Genomic DNA, 22,218 nt, shown 5'->3' on the forward strand with positions numbered 1-22,218 from the left:
GCAACGAGAGCGGAGATCGAGGCGGCGCAGGCCGCAAGGTGTCGTGTGGCTTTACTCACCCAATTATCAGAGTGCTGAAAACGACCTTAACTATAGATGCTCCTGAAGAAGTCCTCGGTGCAAACTGCGGAATGGATTCGATCGGATCTACGGATTTGTGTTCGCAGCTGATCATAAACAATATATAATTGGCATGATATATAGATCGCAACCGCCTTTATCTCCACGGTCTTTGCGAATGATCGACACCGATGGCATGCCTCGTCAATCAGAAGAAACGTAAAATTTTCTGAATTTTTCTAATGGCCTAGGATCGATTGCATTTCACATTATTCAATAGTATCAATAGTTCGAGCGAATCGAAAATCGAACTATTAAAGTTTTTGACTAATCATGTACGCCTCTATTTATTAGAAAAGCATTGATAATCCCGGTTATCAATATTATAATAGATCCGGCCTTCGCAATACCCGAAAGCTTGATTCTACTTATAGTCTATCTATAGCAGCTAATTGGAATCTCGCCATTTAGAATACTTCGTCTTCCTTTCGCAACTCTCTGCCGAAACTCGCTGCTGCCATTGGCTAGACCTCATCCCGGAGATATGTAAATCCTCGACAAAAGGGTACGCGAGCGAGGATATCTACCTTCAGATGGCTGCAGGTGCCTGTCACCGGAGGCAGACATACTTTAGTTGTGAGCCAAAAAGTGGAAGGATGCGTGCTCTTTGCAAGTCGCCGCCGCCACGCTATCCCGGATGCACCGCCGCCGCGCCGCGATGCTAACTGACACCTCACAGGGCACTGATCGAAGTATTTATTGTCCTTCCGCAAGGCATTCCGATTGCTTCGCTTTTATACGTGTAATGATCCGATTTTGCATGCCAGTTTATCTATTTACGATCTCTTGCGTTGCTACCTACCTCGCGTGCTCTCTTTTCTGTTCCGGTAATTGTATAGCGATGTGCATTATCTCATGCATATTTGATATTGACTGAAACGAAAACTCGAAGAAAGTTTAAAAAAAAACTGATAGAAAATATTAAATAATCGCGAGATATAACTTAGACAATGATTTAAAGTATACCTATTATTACTATCATTTGTCAAGATGATGTTCTCGGATGAAGCGCGAGTAAAAAAAATACCAAAAATCCCATTTTAACGCAATTAAGCTAAATGTTTCGTTTCGAGACGGATGAAAGTAAATATCAAGCTGATAACGATCTCGGCGATATAAATCGACCGTGACAATTTGATCGTTGGAGCAAGATATCGAATCGGTCTCCACTGCTTTAAATTAACTCGAAGAAATCACCGCAGAGACGGCGCGTAAATCGTAACATTCCTAGATGGCAAGATAGCTTTACATCTGCCGGCCGTCGGGATAATTTGGACGCGGTTGAAGATTGATCGAAAATCACATTCGACTTAAATGCGCGCGGAGCATCGCCTAATTAAGCGAGGAGGAATACGGCCTTTATTCCCGTTTTACGTCTCGAATTAAGTCCGATCTCTGTAATAAAAAATACACAAATCTCGTGCACGCGTGCATCGCGAGGGGAGCTCGCACGCCCCATATAGTGGCCCGTCGCGTCGCCGGTAACTAACGAGTCGTAAAGATTATACCTTTTGGTCTTTGCCGAGACGAATTACCGATTTCGTGCGACGTGCGCGTTCGCAAATTAAATTTTCACGTGACGCCGGTCGGTCGACGATCATTAAAAGTAAATTTGCCAAGAATCGGCGCTCCGTCCAAAAGCACCTGACGAACCGTAATGGCGTGTGCCGGGGCATACACTCCTCTGCGAGGAAAAAAAGGCCCCGGGGGCCCCAGCAAAAAAGTAGCCGACAGGCGAGAACCTTGCGCCCGCGCGCCCATGCAACATGGTACGAAAATTTGCATTTTTATGTGACGAAGGCTGCTCTTTCGCTGCTCGTCGAAATTGCCGGCTCCTCGTCCCCGCGACTCTCGGAAGTGCTACGAGCCCGCCGTTTTTCGCCGGTCGTATACGAAAAACTCGCACGGTCATTTTAAATTCATTAGGCGATTCTGGATGTGACTCGGGCAACACAAAGCAAGCATGACGTAGCGCGAGGAGAAAGACGATTTACCGCCGTTTTCAAGCCTCCTTATATGCGAGAGAATCCGTGCAGCATTTCTCTTTCAACTGGATCTTGTGCGCCTTTCGCAAGCAAGCAACTCGAAACTCGATCGATTCTTAATTCAGTCTATCGATTGAAACGAATGTCCATTGTGGTTTTTTAAATAGCGCCGAGATAATGAAATGTTATTGAAATTTGATTAAGCGATCGAGACGCGGGGCCCCGAACGAGTTCATGTAATTTGGATCTAAGACAAATAAATTCGTGCCGAATCGATCGTAATGGAAAAAATTTAGTCAATAGTATTGCTCTCTTAAGAAATGACTCACCAGCCGATGCGCAGCAACGGAGTTGTAGTACTGCATTACTCTGTAAAGGCTATTCTACAATTGCGTAAGCGTAAGGTTGTAGGAGTAAGAGTAGTAGTAGTCGTGAATGTTGTACAACGGTTCAGTCTACAATAAAGTAACGATACGTTGTAAACTTGATTACAGCAACCAATCAGAGTGCAGTGGAAAGTACAGAGGTCAAGGCACTTCCGATACTCGTCCAGCACAAACTTTTCATTTGTTGATCTTTGTGTGAAATGCATCGTTTTTTCCATAATAACTCGTTGCTTCTCACCAGCCCAATCAATTCTCTACACGATAATAAGTTTAAAAAAGTTTCATCTTCCTCGTACTGAGCACTTTCCTCGTATTCCATGATGAACACGTACCAAAAACACTACAATAGAAAAAAAGAATACTTTCGGATGCCGAGAAAGAATGTTATAACTTGACTCTTGAGATCTTTATAGCGGTCTTCGGTTCGGATCACGTGTATTTACTGTTTCGACAAAAACAATTATAGCAGCGCGCGGCGTGATGACGCGTAACAGCACTCTGATTGGTTGGCTCTTACGTTCACATCTGGCGTAGTCGTGAAAGATAAAGTTCAACCATCTTCCACAACACGCTTTACAACCGCAGTACCGCTCTACAACCACAACGTACAACACTCTTACAACCACTTACGACCACGCTTACGCAATTGTAGAATAGCCTTAACACACAGATATATCCATATTAAAACAATAGAATCGATATTTTAAAAAATAATAAATCATATGATAGCGCGCGTTAAATTTTCAAATCGTATTTTTAACAAGTATTTTACTTCAAACGTTAATATGAAAAATAATCGCGATCGCTGCTAATTGGTGCATATATATTTCCATTAATTCGTACGCATAATTAATCTGTAGAAAATTCATCGCGGTATTACGATCGAGCGAATAACCGAGATGCGACGTTCGACATAAAATCTTTTTTCGCATGCTCACAGCGTTGGAGATCGACCTCGGCGGCCGAGCGTTGCACTAATGTTAAATTATGAATAATATTGCAGGCGAATCAACTCGTGCCTGAGGATTTTAGACAAAATCCATTACGCCGGAGCAAATAATACTCACCTCCCGGTTGCTCCGCTGTCGCCCGATGCCTCCCAGGCCTCCGCCTCCTCTCTTCGGTCGGCTCGGTTCTTCTCCGCGTTGTCGCATCTCCGCGGGCGCACTCACTCGCGACGTTCACGCGTGAAAATATTATCGATCACGATTATTGCGCGACGCTTCGTACGGCACTCCCGGTGTTTAGTTTCGCGACGCGGCACGCACTTCGGCACTTCGTTACACGGTAGCGGAAGAATAACGCTGACGATCGAACGAAGACGCGATCCGCTCCGACACCCGTGACGGATATATGTCTCGCAAGTAGACGCGACGAAAGAATCTAATATGGCGTAGAGAATTCGTGAATCTCGCGCGCGACCAACTTCACTCGCCAGGAGCATAGCCAACATGAAAGGAAACAAGGTGGTTGATATTTCATGTGTCGTACGACAGGCGTACTGATTGGCTATAAAATAGAGGATTTCTAGAAACTCGAGAACTTCTTTATCCGGCAGCCAATTAACGTGTGTAAAAAATTTATCGTACGGCACATGAAAGATCAGCCTAAAGACGATGAAAAATATCCGCGGAACGTGCCAATCGAAAATAATATACGATTGTTGCTTCACTGATATAAGGCGATTTTGGTTAACTGAATCTTGCGACATCTTGCACGTATTAAATAACTGATTTATGAACATTGTCAATCCTCCACGATCGACAAATCAAAACACGATTAATTGAATATGAGATTAAACGTACGACGTGTTAATAGAGACCGTGGGCTCGCTGATTAAACACGTCACGGCGTCACTCGATTTAGGATCCGCTCGTATTTTTTATATTGTTTATATCAGTGTTCCGAAAACGATAGCAATTTCATTCTGATACCACGCGACACGACGCGACGTCAAGTTGAGAAAAGCGAGACCCCGATCGTTCGAAAGAATATAATCGAAAGTCACTATTATATCGAATGCGACATACCTCGGCATCCGTATCAATTCCGCGAAGTACATTAAACAAACATTCGATTATTCGATGTATCACAGTTTTCCGTAATCTGAACATCTGCGAACCGCCGGAGCACGGAGGTCGGAGCCCGACGGTACGTAAATACGCATATATATCGCGGCGCCAGCGGCGCCGCGTCAACATAAGTGGGAATGGAGTGGGGGTAGAGTAACTTTAGGCACGGTGCGCAACGGAATTTCTAGTCACCTTACGTCCTACCCCCACTCCTACCACTCACGTTTCCGAGAAGCCGTTAGACGCGGCGTCCGCGCCCGCGCTTCGCGGCATAATGGAGGATTCACATTGCGTCCGATCACGTCCGATGTTCGACGTGTACATACGACGATCCGACATCCAATAACAGAATTTATTATTAGAGACAAAAATTTCCTATTGGATGTCGGATCGTCGTACGTCGAACATCGGACGCAGTGTGAATCCTCCATAACTCTAATTTCGTTGCTGTCCGGCAGGAACGATTATCGCGAGGTTGCTACACTTGCTACTCTTAAAAGGCTATTCGCACACAAAATTCATAGCTCAGCATAATGCCCGATCTACAATAGCTGTAGTAAGGTAAACGGCCCAGTTACAGGCACTGTCCTAGTTTCCGGCATCGACGATACATTTATATTTGTAATAAATAAAGTTTTCGTCAAATATTAAAAAAATTACAAGCAAATTAAAGAGCGTTTTTTACTGTTGATTATTGCATAAACACTTTTTTTTTAATTTTTCATACTTAAATTACCGACAGTGAATGGGGCGACTCGCGCGTTTCAGTAGCTCCCGAAGGGCATTTCTAGGTGACACACCTTAGTGGTAGCGAACGTCAAACTGCTGATTTTTAGTATTATGTAAGTATTAAAACGTCATAATGGTTATATGAACATGTTCAGCACGAATCACATTATCGATTAGATAAGTAATAGTTTATCTGTATGTTAGTTTTTCCCTTAAATTCCCGATGCCAAGAAGTGCGTCACGTAATGAAGGTTATGTTTCACTTTTTGGCACAGAGTTTGTAATATGTTGCATCATCAATTTTGCTTTATTATTCTAGAAATTGAGGTAGATTTATTTATACTTGTAACTCGAAAATTTATAATAAAAAACATTTTTATGAAAAAAATAATTCTAAGGAATTTTTATGTTTGTTTGAAATTTATTAATTATTCAACACATTTTGACACTTTTTACGCTACAGATAAAGTTTGTTTTCTGTGTTTTATTTTTACCTATCTTATTTTTTGTATTTTAAAGTAATATATAAAAAATTTGTTGTAACAGAGTTAAGCACAGATAGAGAAAAAAGTGATGGAGACTTTGGACTCTTCGAAGGTAGCTAATTTTATCTCATACATCTTATATTATATGTAGTTTTTGCATAGAGGTTGGCAAAATATAATACCTTCCAGAGAGCTAATTAGTAATTAAACATTGATTATTACAGCTAAAATTATACGCAGGACAATTTAAGTAACTGTGACGTCTCGAAGTGCCGAAAATTGGGCCCGTTGGTGCCATAAAGTGCGGCAGAGCACTTCGATAGTGCCAAAAACGCCGGCAGTAACGAGCATTATAAAAATAATTATTTATTTATTAGAACTGAATGATTTAACTAAAAATATAGGTGAATCTTACTCAGAAAGCTTTAATGCACGTGTTAAAATAGTTTGTTTGGGGTTTAACAATATATCGCGTTCGTAAATAATAGAAAATCAGGGCCGTTGCTATAAAGGTGCCTATAACTGGGCCGTTTACCTTAAGTCTCAAGCTGTAAGAAATTGACCAATTACAGGCGAATGTGAGGAGAATAATCGACTGTGATTGGTCAATTTCTTACATCTTGAGGCTTACTACAGCTTACTACAGCTATTGTAGATCGGGCATAAGCGTAGCATAAGACCACTAAAACCAATGAGCTGATTCAGCATAAAGTCGCCATATTAATTTACATAAAGATGCTCATTGGTCCAGCGGTCTTGTGCTGTGCTCACGCAGCATGCAGCCTATGCAATTTTGTGTTGGCGATAGCCCTTAAAGGTCTATCCAAACAAACTTGCATAGGTGCATAACCATATGCATATTTAAAGAAACGGATTGGTCTATTTCCTTATGCACATGCATATGGACCAATCAATTCTCTTATGCTTATGTTTATGGGCTTGTGCAAGTTTGTGTGGATATAGCTTAAGCGGGGAGCACAAGCACACACTTCTGCACGACGCATAAAGCCCAAATCAGACTAGCGGCTCACGGCTCGCGGCCGCGACTGCGATTGCGATTTCGTCTCTTGACCAATGAGAAATGTCCGAATTGCCAGCAGCTTCTTTCTCATTGGTCAAGGGACAAAATCGCAATCGCAGTCGCGGCCGCGAGCCGCTAATCTGATTTGGGCTTAATGCGTAAGCATAAGAAAATTGATTGGTCCATTTGGTCCATATACATGTGCATAAAGAAATAGACCGATCAATTTTCTTATGCTTATGCGTTATGCAAAAGTCTGGTGTTTCTCGTTTTACTCACGCTTTCGTGCGCTTTCTACGCGTTGAACAACGAATATGATCACGTCGAGATTACTTTTACGTATTGCAATGTGATATAAGAGGAATAAACGTACAAAATAAAGTCAAAGGTAAATATCCGCGGAACGTGATATCGTAAAATAATACTATATTGTTGCTTTGCCAATCGCTTGCGCGATAGATCTTGATTAAGTTAATCTTGCGAGACACACATTTTATTAACGAAGCGCTAATTTATAAACATTATGTCTATCCTCCCCACGATTGCTAAATATCAAAATACGATTTATAACGTTGCTAAAAGACGAAAACAGTTTCTGTACTCATTAATTAAACGCGTCGTGGTGTCACTCAATTTACGATCCGACCGTCCTTTACTCCTTCGTATGTGTCTCTATAGATTGCACCAATCAAATGCGTGCTTTTTTCAAACGCGCAATTATAACGCGCGGCAATAACGCGTGCATGGAAACTAGGGGGTAAGGCGTTCCAAAAATGAACGGCAACTTCACTCCTACGCGATACGGATGCGACTATACGCGTCCGCGAGTCAAGTTGGCTGAGAAAAGTGCGACTGATCGTCCGAAAGAATATAATATAATCGAGATTAAATATTACCGAATACAAGAATCATTCGCGTGTTTGCCTACACGATAATGTGCACTTGTGCGCCTGCCCGCATATATATACATATATCTGCGGTTATGAATGCCGTAGCATTCCGCGATAGATGTGCCTGCCGAGAGTGCTGAGTGAAATTGGCCGCGCGATTTACGAATTCTCTCCGCCATATTAAGTACGATACGATCGTCGCGTCTACTTGCGACTCTTGCGAGATACATATCCGTCACGGGTGTCGAGCCAGTCGCGTCCGCGTTATTCTTTCGCTACCGTGTAACAAAGTGCGTGCCGCGTCGCGAAACTAAACACCGGGAGTGCCGTACGAAGGGTCGCGCGATCGTGGCCGATGATATTTTCACTCGTGAACGTCGTGAGTGAGTGTGAGTCAGTGCGCCGACGGAGATGCGACAACGGAGAAGGACCGAGCCGACCGAAGAGAGGAGGCGGAGGCCTGGAAGGCATCGGGCGACAGCGGAGCAACCGGGAGGTGAGTATTATTTGCTCCGGCGTTATGGGTTTTGTCTAAAATTCTCAGGCACGAGTTGATTCGCCTGATGCAATATTATTCAAGGTTTATGTATAACATTAGTGCAACGCCCGGCCGCCGAGGTCGATCTCCAACGCTGTGAGCATGCGAAAAAAGATTTTATGTCGAACGTCGCGTCTCACTTTATTCGCTCGGTCAGTTGGCGAGCTCGAACGTGTTCGGACGTGTTTTTTGTCCGGAAGAAAATTTTTTTTAAGTTTTGCGACTTTTTTTGTCTGCATTGTATTACAATCTCATTACCTTGTATAAGAGCCATGTACTACGTTTACGCGAGCGTTACTTCTGTAGTAACTTACGATAATTTCTTCGCGTGAACGAAATTTTCCTTCGCGTAAACGGGATTTTGTAGTAACTTACGATACGTTACTCCGCGTAAACGAGTGATATATCGTAAGTTACTGCAGAAGTATCGATCGCGTGAACGTAGTAATGGCTTGCTATTTTGGATAAATTATGCCGCTCCGCGGCAAAAGACAATAATTGAGTCGTCCTGGCCGTGATTGAGCGGATGCATGAGAGCCATTTATTAGTAAAAGAAGAAGAATACTTATTCGCTCGATCGTAATACCCCGATGAATTTTCTACAGATTAATTATGCGTACAAATTAAAATAGAAATATGTATATAGCAATTAGCAGCGATCGAGATTATTTTTCGTAGTAGCGTTTGAAGTAAAATATTTGTTAAAAAGATGATTTGAAAATTCAACACGTGCAATCATTATTGTTTATTGGATGTATTTGTTTGTTACAGGTCAAGTTACAACAGGCAGTGTTACAACTCCGCTGCTGCGCATCAGCTGGTGAGTTTTTTTTTATTTTTTTTTTAATTTTGAGACAATGGGTTTGTGCAAAAAAATATTACGGATAAGGTGTACGAGAGACGAGATATTAGTCAAAAGAATGACGAGGAATAAAAATCTTTTTTTAATGATTTTATTTTAGCACACCAAAACTTTTATTTAAAATTATATGCAATGTAGCAGTAAAATACAGGGTATTCCACACCTACGAAAAAAATTGCGGAAAACAATTTCTTTCGGTCTCATGCTCGAAAAAAGTCATTTTTTAATTGAACAGTTATCTTTCTCATTTCCTTTCTTCTCTCGTCCTCTCGTCCGTTTTCCCGTAAGTATTCTGTGATAGTTTCACAGTGTGCTACGCACGCGTTTGCCGATATTCACAAACGCTCGTCCATCTCATGACGCATTCGTAACGAGTTAAATTATGAACAAAGATCCTTCTGGGTATACGCCTTCTTCATGTATCTCGTTGTATCTACCCGCGCGTGAAACTCGCCGGATATTTCCCGACGCCTGATCGCGTCGTGTTACGTGAATCCCACCTTTGTAGGGATAGAAGGGAGGGCGATATATATATATATATATATATATATATATATATAGAGAGAGAGAGAGAGGAGAGAGAGAGAGAGCGGTACGGGTGTGAGAAGGATTACAACAGATCCTGGCTTCGGGATGACCTGTGACCCGCGCGGTAACTCACCGCCCACGTTGCACCTGCCTCGGCGCTATCGTACTGCTTTATTGGTTTATCTCGCCTTCGAGAGGGGTGTATAATATGAACTCCGAGAGTGAAACTTACGTGAACTCCGACCCATAGTCTTCCGCGCTCACAGCTGGGCGTTAGCAACATTGCCAATTCAAGGAAGGGAGAGAGATCTGAATTTTGTCAAAATTAAATAAGATCATCCTGTGCTATTAAAATAATATCCCTGAATGTATAATGTACGAATTTAGTGTTCTTAATATTATGTCAAAAGTATAAACGGATAAAACGTGAATGAATATAAATGAGAATAAAACAAGAATCTCTTGGAATTCTGCTAGTCATTTAAAAAGTTGTTGAAACTTACAATTAGAGAAATTACTATATTGCTTAATTAGAAGACCGACTGTACTTTAAATATGCTAATTTATTCTGCTACATAGTTTAAGTTTGTTATCTTTTTTTCTCTACATTGCATTGAAATTGAAAATAATTACGACATTATTTTATTTTATGTATATCGTGTCATTTACTATAAAACAAAGTACTTTACAATGTTGCATAAATACGTTGCTCGTTTATTGGTTGTCGTATTTAAACGATCGATATTTTTCAAGATGCTAAAATGCAAATTTGATGAAAGAAAGCAATTTAAAAATCTAATTGCGAATCTTTTCAACACCTTAAAAATGCATCGTGAGATAAAAGAGCCCTCGATTCTACCAAGGTGTCGAACTTCTGCAGTCTAAAGAGGAGAAGCTATCGCATTGGTATGCAAAACATTTAATTCCAGCGGGCATTTAGGAAATTATACAGTCGCCGTAGAAATTACCGAGTCCTGCGGTATCTTGGATTAAATGTCGCATTCGTGATAAAATTATGCTAATTTATTCGGCTACAATGTTAAATTCACCGCTATTATCCCTTTTCTTGCTTCTCGTGGACCTGAAAATTACATGCGTTTAGGACATTTTTAGGTGAAGATCCTTTAGCGTTGTTTTTTTCTTGTGAAAGGGTTACTTATTAACAGCAATAGATTGTTGCATATACATGTAATTATCCTCGTGCATTATACACTCGATCTCATTATACGGAAGTATTCATTTAGATATTTTTATATAAACGATAATTGAATTTTTTTTTTTATACGTATCATGTTAATCGTCTTTAACAAAGTCGAAATAATTTCATTTGTTATCGTCAATTCAGAAAATGTGTTTATTCGAAAATATTTATGAAGCATTATCATATCGTCATTACACACATATACGAAAAGATACATCCGTTCTAAGTATTTCTGTGATGCAGTGCAATTTTCTTCTTCGCAATGTAAAGGACACAATTGAAATACAAAGATATACGCCCAGGTAAATGCCAAATGCGATAAATCCTGATAATTGTAAGCTGCTATGACTGATGCACGAATCGCGAGAAAATTACATTGCTGAGCAATTGCGAAAAGTACACAAGACCGTACACGGAAGCACCTACAGCGATACAAGGTAATACGTGTACCGCAGCATAATTCGCGGCTTCCGGGTGAATATGCGTCTGCTCTGAGTAAGGCATTATCAAATTTCAGATTCGACCCGGTCCCCTTTCCTCAATTTTTATGGGTCCGCCGCGTATAAATATTTAACGTAGCGATTATACTTCACCCTGAATTGCTAATTTTCAACAGACTCAGGTCTTTTTCGCGTGATACATTTTTCAATTGTTCTCAAAGTTTTCTCGAAAGAAATCTTATTTTGAATTTCTCGTCTATCTATTTTTTGTTCATCGCGTAGTTTACGCATTTCATCATTATACGCGAATATTTTTACTTAAAGGCGTGTCATGTATCAGCACACACTTGTATCAGAGAACAAACAGTCCGACACTCTCCTCTATCATAATTGAAACAACCGCAATTTTTTATGATATAGCCACAGCTTTTTTAAGGCCTTTGTTGAATGGAGAATTATCGGTTTCAAGCAATACCTAAGATCAGGGTATACATCTTTTCTCTCAAGACCACATCCTCTCTGATCGATATCAGTATCCGATCTCCTCAATCGACCTTCCAGGCTACTCGATCACTACACCATGTTATATAAGATCGAGTAAAACGATTAATTTGAAACATATCCATGAACGTATTTGCACAGTTATCTTGATTCGGTAGATATTAAGCACTTTCTGTTAATGTTCTTTCTCCGACAAAAAATTTTTCGATAAACCATTAAATAACCGCGATAGCAATCTATACTGCGTACGATATTTTCGGCCAAGAGATCGATAATATATATTTGATTGTCTCATAAAGGCCTTAACGCGTGATCATAAAATGCGGAGCTTTCTCTATTGCAGTAAGAAAAATAGCAGAAATAAGACGTAATTGAGCGCGTTACATCCTATTCTCGACACTGGATTATAAGCGGGAGCGCGTTACGATGACCACGCGACTCCATGCGGTGCACCCACGGTGAAATAGTAGCTCGTAATCGTTTGTTCGAGCATCCTGAAATACGACTGTAATTTAGGATGTCGTTAAAGACCATTAAGCGGAATGTGCGTAGCCAGATCGATACGCACCTTCATCGTCCCCGCGGTGCCGTCTCGTAAATCTACATTTATATACTTAGCCGTCGAATTCGAGTCGCGAGTTTTCGTCGTACGCGGCAACAGCTGGAACCGTTCTTTCAAGCGTCGCGTATCCAGCATCTCTCGCCGGACCCGCGTGACATGGCGACTTTTTCGATTTTCATTACGTTCGGCACCGGGCGCGGGTCCCACGCAGGTTGTTTTAAGCGTCCGCGAGGTTGTTGCATCCGTGAAACATAAATGCTAATTTCGGGACTGCGACCGTAGCGCGTCGTGATAAATCGCGGCGCAGATGCACCGCGTTATTCGCGCCTTGTTCACATATTTTTCTCAGCACGCAAAGTTAATTGAAAATCAAGCGCTGCATGCGGGACCATATCGGTGGAACGTTGTTTTCAAACGATTCAATAATGTACACTTTTAACGAGGCTCATTTGTTTATCCGGATAAACCTGCTGTAGTATAGCGATGCACCTCCGAGTTGTCTTATAAAAGTAACGAAATAAAATTGGGCATTTATATTCCCTAAACGCATATGGTGTCTTTTTCCGTGCCAGTAATTAAATACTCGTATGCTCGCCGCGATTTATTAAATACACCACAATTAAATTTTTTACAAATATTTGTATTTTGTGAAACGGTTAAGGATTCGTGCAGACACTTGTAAAATTGCAATGAGCGATTAATATGCATTGCTTGCATGGCCGCGCCCAAAAAAATTAAGGGCGTTTTACCATTTTTTTGCGAGACTCAATTATGCTTTTCTCCGAGTTGAACCGCTAATATGCAGGACTCAAGTGCAAATTAGAGGACTATCATAATTGAAATCATCAAACACTGTTTCATTTCGGATAAAAGTAACACGAACAAACTCCCATACTGCTACTCGGAGAATTCATGCGATCTCCTTGATGGTTCCTCGTAATATTCGGCCGATTCTTGGCCGTAGGGCTGTTATTAGATCATTTTATGGATTGGTGCAGTTTGTAATTAGGTTTTTATCGATGGTCGCGGCGTGCAGAATTTTATGCTTTTCATTGACTGGAAGATGGGCCACAGATTACTTATAATGGCTGAATCGCTCGGCTATAGGTGCTAAATGGACTCGGTCGTTTACGAATTAAAATCTATCGAGATAATTTTTAGTGCTCGTTTATTACTAATCTTTAAATTAAAGAAATTACGTGTTTCCAATGAGAGAGGGTTAAGAAATGGAAATAAAAATTATTTTTCCAGTAACGTCTTTGGTATATAAATTCTAAATATATAATATTACATTATTAACACTCGCATGAAAATTATATTAAATATTTAAATATTATTCTTTTGAAAATTTAAGCATCACGGTAGATTGGTGATTCGTTCTGCGGCGGGTGTTGCTTCATCGAAAATCTATGCGCTACGGCTATTATGAGAGAACGCACGGTAGCCGCGATCGACTATCGCGCCAGAGATGCCAGATAAGATCCAATTATGGAAAAAAGGAGATGTAAATAAAAGTGGGTGATTATCTGATCCCATTCCAATCTGAGCTTTGAAATTTTGCCGTCTCGTAAATTCTTTCATCGAAATTAGAAATACGATAAAAAACGCTGCAAAGGAATCTGTAATTTCCGGTAAAAAACAATGCTCAGCTCCATCCAAAAAACGGAATTCAATGTCGCTATAAGGAAACATCTGTAATCGCGTCGCAATTACCGATCGACAGCCGATCTAATCTAGGAACCTGAGACGCCGCCGCTCTAAAACCGGTCGCCCGGGAGTACTCGTTCTCTCTCGAGTGAGGCTTGGCCCATTTTTCAAAATCGTAATTGCATTTTTCATCCTGCTCTCACCATCTCCCGTTCTCCCAAGTGGCCCACACTTTCGTCTTCCCTCATCTCCTCCTCCTCCCTCTTCCGCCTTCGTGTTTCCACCTTCGGTTGCTGCCGTTGCTTCTGCGGCAACGTGGCCCGGGAGGCAAGCATCCATATTCATGCGAAATAAGGTGCAATTAAACTCCACGAGGTGTCAGCCACGAGGAGGGCATTAATCACCCAACAAAGCCACATTTGACGCAGTAATCGCCAGAGATACCATTACATGCGTGGCATATAATAAGCTCGTATCACGACGGAATGATAATTTGAGCGCGGATTGTAACGAGTCCCTTTTTATACGATGCGGCGATCCTCCAGGTGTAGATGCCTCGTTCATCGATCTTCGCCGATGTATCATCTTGTACGCCGATTTATTTGATGCTTTGCCGAGATTTTTTGGTAGACTCCTATTACAATTGTTTTCAAAAGTACTTTTAAAAACCAGGAAAGGAAAAGAAATATAAAGATGCGATTTTTCATTGACGTTAGAAACCAGCGGCAGCGTCAAGAAAATGTAGTGGGGGAAGAAGTTCAGACCGTCTCAACTTTTTAGCGTACCGCAAAATTCAACGGAACTTCTTCCCCCACTACATTTTCTTGACGCTGCCGCTGGTTTCTAGCGTCAATGAAATCGCACCTTAACATTTCAAAACTTCTTACTGCTTTTTTTTACGTAATAGCGGATGGAAAACCTTCCGAAATGCTTCAAAATGATTTTAAGAATAAAAATATGAAGCGTGTTTTTCATTTGCACATTTTTTGTTTGCATTTAGCAAATGCAAATTACTACTGAATTTATTAGATGCCTATAAATATGAGATTATTTCTCTCTTCTCAATTATGTATCTTTATTTCTAAAATTTTACAACTTCTTAAATATTTATACTTATAGCCATTGATTTTAGCTTTAGAGAATTATGAACAATATTAATAATAAAAAAATTATATAGAATACATCTTAAAAGTATGTATTCTACATAAATTAAATTATTAATCGATTTCATGCGACTCGAGGACAATGAGAGATTTTCTGGGTGGCATTCATCCGGATCCTGATCATAGTCTGTCACACTTTGCATGCTCTTTAATTAATCATACATCTGGTCACGTAACGAATGCACCTTGCGCAAAAAAAAGCCTGAAAGAATGCGCGTTTAACTTGGTGAAATGGTTAATTGCTGGTTGCCGCCGCTGAAAAACGTCGCGTGAAAGTGATTGTCCACTGTTAATACTTTGCCCGTACACTGTTACGGGTCCATAAGTTACGAGTACGGGAACATATTATTAATAAACTAAATAAACGTTACCGTGTGATACGAACGAATTGTGAAAAGAGCAAATTCAAATTGCAATTCTCGTCACGTACAAGATTAAGTTTGATGTGGCGGTAGCCTATAAGCAAACGTATCATTTTATGTCTATTTTAAGATCATAAAGAACGAATCGCAATGTCGGCCACTGCGCCGGCCACAGAGCAGTACATCTGCCGACTCGTTATCTAATGATGCCTTATGCGGCCTGATAATTGACCGTGCAGCTACCCGAGGCAAGGTACGAATAGACGCGAGCTTATTAAGCTGGATGGTTTGTTGTTGTCCGCGGTAGCACAAAGCCAAGAATCGACGTTATGTATCGATTCTTGATTAAAACCCACCCTCGGGCTGCCTCCTCATTACGCCTCTCCCGGCTTCTCGCCCCTCGTCAAGTAAGCAGTTAATTTGACAACTCGCGATATGAAACGCCTCGGTTCCACTTGTGTGAATGGAAGGTAGCTTTCGATACAAGATTCCCGAAGGGCCACAGATACGCGGGAATTATCGGCACAAAGAAAAACACAGCAAGTATTTCCGTCTGAAAAAATTTTAACTTGAGTTCTCTTTAAGTGCTTTTTCAAGAGTATTTTATTACGATATATTTTATTATATTCGATAAATATCCTACATATTATAATATCTTTACAAATAAAAAAATATTAAAGTTATTATCGTAAAAATTCTATATTTTTTCCGTAAAATTTGTAACGACAATTGATAATCAATTGATTAAAGTCATCGTATTGTAATTTAATTGTTACTGACAAAGGCCCACATTTTCAATTCTCTCTTATCGATAAACGCGCGTTTTTATTTAGGGAATCTAAATCGGGAGGAACGTAAATATTTCACGATTTCAGATTAATTCTACATTTGGCCCGCACAATATTTCAACGAGTAATAAAATTACGATATCAAAACATGCCTATATAGTCTTCGGTTCTGACTGCTTCGAATGATAATAGAAACGATCCCGAATTGCATGAGTTACGAGGCAGTAATTTTTCTCGAGAAATGCCAGCCTGCATAGAGAGCCACGGGTGCAATAAATATACTTGGCTGCGTTGAAATGCATTGCGCTGACTCGCGGCCAACTCACACCACCGCGATCGCCAATAACCACGCGACGGAATTCCGCTCTTACATGAGCCGAAACGTATATTTCATAAATAAACTACTTATCTCCCCTGAAAATACTTGTAAAATTTACCTGACATATTTTTTCTCAGGTTATTCGTGAAGTTAATTAAGCTTAAATATTTTCAAAGAGATTTAAGTACGCTACTTTCTATATGTTTTTCCTCAAACTCTCAAAAGTAATTCTCGTATCCTAATTAAGATATCTCAGCTTTTAATACTCTGCTAAGAGTATTATTTCTAAAATTGACCTTTATCATGTTTATTTGATAATTAAGTTTGATGTTTTTTCTCGACTCAGCAGTGTACGGTTTTTTTTTATGGTCAAAGAGATCTTATATACCTTATTTTTTGCGGGCGAAATGTAAAGTATAAAACTTTTGTGCATTTATTATACGCGATAACTTCGAGTTTTAAAGCGTGAAGAGATAACAAGATGATGTTGCGGGCGTATAAAAATGCGAGTAACATACAAAAATGTAACGTATAAAATGGGCCGTGGAAACTTTCAACGTAGCTGAATCCCACTAATTAACGAAACACGAGAGAATATTCGCTACTCGTGAGAAAAAATTCCACTACCAAACTCCTCGCGCAGTGATATTCTCAATTATCTGCTGTCTTCGCTAACGATGCCGAATTGCGTGGACGGCTCCAACATGCGCATAATTAACCAAAGATAGCTAAAAATCACCTTTGCATAATAAAAAATTAAAATCTACGAAGTGACCTTTCCCGTTAAGTTATTCAACGGAAAATATTTAATAGTCAATAAGCAATTAACGAAATAAATAAAATAATCGGCAGACGTAAACTCTCTAACATCAGTTAAAGATATATTAAAAAGGGAGTCGCGCTAAATTAAATCGATAAAATAAAATTATACATATAAGGCTCATCAAAAACAAATAATTGTCCAAAATTATTACAATCGTGACAATATTAATAAAACATATTTGCATTAACAATATTTGTCGGTATAACAACGTCTGGTAGAGAAACTTTTTCTCCCAAAGAAATAATTCTCTTTCTTGTTCGCATTAATAATCTAATAAATCGACGAAACGGGAACGAATCCGCTACTCGACATTCTCGATGCGATATTTACGATACGCTTCGACTGAGATTTATGAAAATTATTCGCTACTATACCCGATTTCTCGTATTTATGCGGAGCTGCATAGTAGGGCTCCCGTTCGATCGCACCGTCGATTCCATTGTTCCGCTTTCGACATGTCCATATTACCATACATGACAAAGTTAAACGATAAGCTCGACTACGTATATATATATATTCAAATCGTTTGATCGAGCACCACACCCGGAAGTTTAAATTTTTGACCATTCATTTGCATACGGCCGTGTCGCGCGCATGATCTTTTTTTAACGAATCAAAATTCCGCCAAAGACAAACTTTGGAAGATAATTAAACAGCTATGACGCGATATTATAGCTACCGTTCGAATCCGATTACCACGGTTCGTGTGCGCAATTAACTTCGATATACGCGATTAATTTGGAATTACCGCGTAAATCGCGACTGCGAGATTAAACCGTAAGAGGGTCGTTCCTTTTCGGTCGGAGAGAGAGTTCTCTTGCACGCATCGTCTCTGAAAAATGTCGCGGATTAAGCGCAGGTATTTTCTCTCTTTCGAATTGCAGCGCAATCATGTTCCTGTTACGCATAGCGGATATTATTCGTTATGCGACTGCAATACGACTTGTCTGCGCCGCACGTTCGGGAATTAGAGCCATCTCTCTCGAAGGCAAGCGTTATACTATCCGAAAACACGAAGGAGTGCTTTCCTTCGCGGCTCGCGGCCGCCATTTTTGGGATTTAGGAGCGTGTATGCCCCAGGTTACTCGCAGCAGGTGGGTTCTCCAAGCGAAGCGGGTTGACAGCGGGATAACTGACCGGCTGGTTAACCAGCGGCCGATGGAAGCGCGTAACTCAGCGAGCACCATTAGCGCTATCTTCGGCGCGAGTAAAAACTGTACGATATAAGCGTGCGAAGCACGCACCTTCCCGTTCCCGAAGGGCCTTACGGAAACGGTCCGCCTACCCGTCCCAGTCTACACACGAAATTAACGGAGCGTATGTTCGTTCGAAGATCCTTAGCTCCCGCCGGGGCATATAAGTCTAGCATCGTTATGCATCCGAAGAACGAGGCAGCATCGCTGACGGGGAATCTCGCTGTTAGCTTTTAATCAAACTAGATAGTTGATTTTCTCTCTTCGCCAATCCAATTCCAAACGTCCTACGGTCGTTAAGTTGATCCAGATTTTTTTGCATATGACAGGAAAGCTTTTCCTTCATTCCCTTCATTACGTAAATTTGTGTCGTCAAGTTTCAAGTTTCGAGTTTCTAATCTTCAAACATCGCGATCGACTTTTCTATTCTATTTTCTACTCTTATTAAAGTGATGTTTTTCAAAGCTCGAACGTTTCTCGAAAGTTTACTTGCGCAGGATTAGTGACAGTAATTGAATGAAAGAGGATAACGCGAGAAATCTCGACTGCTTTTCCCCCGAGACCCGATCAGTGGAGATGGTTACACAAAAACGTGGATTTATGGCCAGTAGGCGGTGCGAGCGTCGCGGGCGGCCGCAGGTTTGTGTGAAGGAGACGAGAGCCAAGAATGGGCGCATAATTACTTGGGAGACTCCGCGAACACGGCGACGATTATTTGGCTGGCTTGCTGGGTGTATTCGTTAATTGAATTTAAGGTTATTTAATGTGCTTTTAAGCCGCTATCGCGGCGGCTTACGTACTCCTGAAAGCGATCGATCGGCTCGCGCGAGCGGCCGCGAGGAGAAGCGCGCGGCCACCGAGAACCGTCACCCATAAACCTGCTTCGGGCTGAGTAATGTCCGGGCGTTATCGAAAGTGCCGTGTGTGTGCTCCCCGTTCAATTTCTACCCGACATCGTCGCGATTACAATGCGAGTAGGGCGGGTTGGACTGCGCACATTTAATTGGCCAGGTGCGCAGAGAAGATGACGCGTGATGTTTGGAATAATACGGACGATAAGTAAGTAATGCCATGTAATCTGGCAAAAATGTTGGGCCCGCGACGAATGCTGTGTAAACCTCAATGATCAATTTAATTCATTAATACATATCATTTAGCTTGTACCATTTTTTATATATACTTCTCATCCGTTTGATATATTTTCATAAATCTTCGATGACGGTAGATTGGTAGATGTATAAAAATTGTAAAGATAAAAACCTATTAACGGTTTAAATATAAAATTTGCTTTGATCCGCCATCAGTCTTGGTAGGTATGTTATAAAAGCGATGCTTGGATCTTAATTAAAAGCAGCAATTAGTAAATTGCAAAGTGAGTTGAGGGAGTTCCCAAACGAAGATCGATGGAGCGTTGAAAAATTCACGTGCACATCGGAACAGTTTATCGATGCTACCCGGGACGCGCATATATTTTAATTCCTATCACGATTTTAAACGATTCACGCCCAAAACGTGGCTTTAAGAAATTTTAAATCAAGAACAAAATGTCGATGTTGTGTATGAAGGAAACGAAAAATAGTAATTACTATTACGGATCGATTTTCGGAATAGTATTAAATTGTCAGAGTAATTTGGCCCGAGTCGAAAGAGTTAGTAAATTTTATTTAGCCACTTAATTTGTAAAAGAAATATTGAACGAAATTAAGCACGAATTGGTTTCGAGGGTGTTTTATATAAATTACCAACAACCGTTCTGACGCAAAAGGACATGTCTGATGTGAGTTAAGATCCCGACGTTAACTCGGGCAACAGTACGCCCCTCTCAACTGATGAAACACAACCAGTGCGCGTTAATTGTTGCAATCATTCTTTCTGATGCATGTAGGGCCGCGTAATAAGAAAACCGCGCAGATGGCCGAGTCGGTGAAAGACTCGGATTGCAAAACGAAGATTAAAGTCACGCCATTGAATTCGATCGACCAATGCGTGACATATAATGCGTTCACTTGCAATGCCGTATATTGTGAACGAAACCTTTCACGTAGAAAGCGGTAGGTGCGTCGATTAAAATATTACAGTTCAGGAAACGATTCAATGAGATACAAGCAAAATGATAATTGTTTAGTCAGTTAAGTACTTCGATCCAGTACGGATAAAACTTAAGATATCTATATAATTTCGGGGGGAGAGGGACAACGAATGCATATTATCTTACTCTCTCTTTCGTTATAATTTATCTTACTCTTCTTCCGTTATAATTTATTCATTCAATGAAATCTCGAATGAAATGTACAAGCAGACTTTTGAATTTCGCCCTACCTGCGTGATTTTTAAGCCACCAAGCCTCGAGATTTTGAGAAGAACTTGTTATAGGACCCAGCAGGGATTCTAAATATTTCATGTTACTACTTGGAATAATAACACGACGGCCAACCGTATCTTTCAAGATATAGCAACAGGAGAGTGACAGATAACGTGCGTACATGAATAATATGTAATATTATGTTTCACCTTTCAAAAAATAATTGTTTGAGACACAGAAATATTCAATTTAAATTGAAAAACAATACGACGATTATTAATAACGCAACGTCTTTATGAAATATCGAACAAAAAGCATGATAAAAACATAAGTTTCTTTATCCGTATGAAATCTCGTCTATCAGAAATGTCTAAATATTGTACACTTGAAGTTATCAAGTGTACAATATTTTGAAAATACTTAACATAGCGAACGATGGCGTAATCGTCTTCCGCAGGAGAATCCTTCCTTCCTTTGTCACCTCGTTTAATCGGGAATGGTAGATGGCTATCTACACGGTGAATTATTTACGTGTAAACTAGCCTCGTGTCTGTACCTCTATTGTCCGAACAGTCGACTCTTCCTTTGTGGACGATGAGAAATCGCCTGCTTTCCGAATACATTCGTTTTGTTTTACTGCCTCACGCCAAGCTGAGGCGAGTGCACACGCATGTCCATTCCCGACACGGACCTCCCGCTTCGGCTTCGCTCCGCTCGCGAGACACGTGAAAGCGTCACTGCATATAATAGCGAAGGGAGGTAAACGTCGTTTCTGCGTTTCTCGCAGCATGCCAAGCGTGTGTTCACGGGAATAGGTATCCCGCCTGCACCCCGACCACGCGCGTGCCGCGATAAATTTTGCGAGAATCCCAACCGCGAGTCCCAACGTGAAACGTGATACTTGCATTATGCGCGTGGAAAAATAACTCTCGAATTTTTTATAATCGCATATTCTCGCGCTGACGACGGATCGTGGAACTACATATTATTGATTCCGTAAACCAGCACTTATCACACGCGGCTGATTCTATATGTATATGTGTTAGCACATATATCCACGTAACGTAATGACAAATCATTCTTGAGATCATTGTACAGTGACTAACTTTTTAACTTCTTTGAGGAAACGTAATATATGTACGATATGTTGTCCATCCCTTGTCCAGCCACACAGGGTTACCGCTTTGTAGCAATTATACCGTACGTCACGTTGAGTGACGGTAGACACCAGCGACGTCTCATCAAGGCTCGCACCAATTATGCAAATCGACGTACCAATTAAAATTTTTATTCCCACCTTT

General features: G+C 40.7%; 1 protein-coding gene across 2 annotated transcripts in view; it reads right to left on the reverse strand.

The window, feature by feature from the left end:
* Window positions 1-21,614, reverse strand: part of Dpn (bHLH protein deadpan) — a 48,827-nt gene extending 27,213 nt beyond the window's left edge. The window contains exons 1-2 of one of the 2 annotated variants that reach the window (XM_077415251.1): window positions 21,474-21,597; window positions 2,435-2,474 (exon numbers count right to left, since the gene is read on the reverse strand). In XM_077415251.1, coding sequence (XP_077271377.1) covers window positions 2,435-2,470 — 36 coding nt within the window. In that variant the 5' untranslated portion in view covers window positions 2,471-2,474; window positions 21,474-21,597. Of the gene's footprint in view, window positions 1-2,434; window positions 2,475-21,342 lie in introns of both variants that reach the window. The other variant, XM_077415252.1, reaches the window with a different exon arrangement.
* Between the last annotated feature and the right edge of the window lie 604 nt (window positions 21,615-22,218).

Source organism: Temnothorax americanus, unplaced genomic scaffold, assembly GCF_048541705.1.
Source record: "Temnothorax americanus isolate GAGA-0224 unplaced genomic scaffold, ASM4854170v1 Scaffold4, whole genome shotgun sequence".
NCBI lineage: Eukaryota > Metazoa > Arthropoda > Insecta > Hymenoptera > Formicidae > Temnothorax > Temnothorax americanus.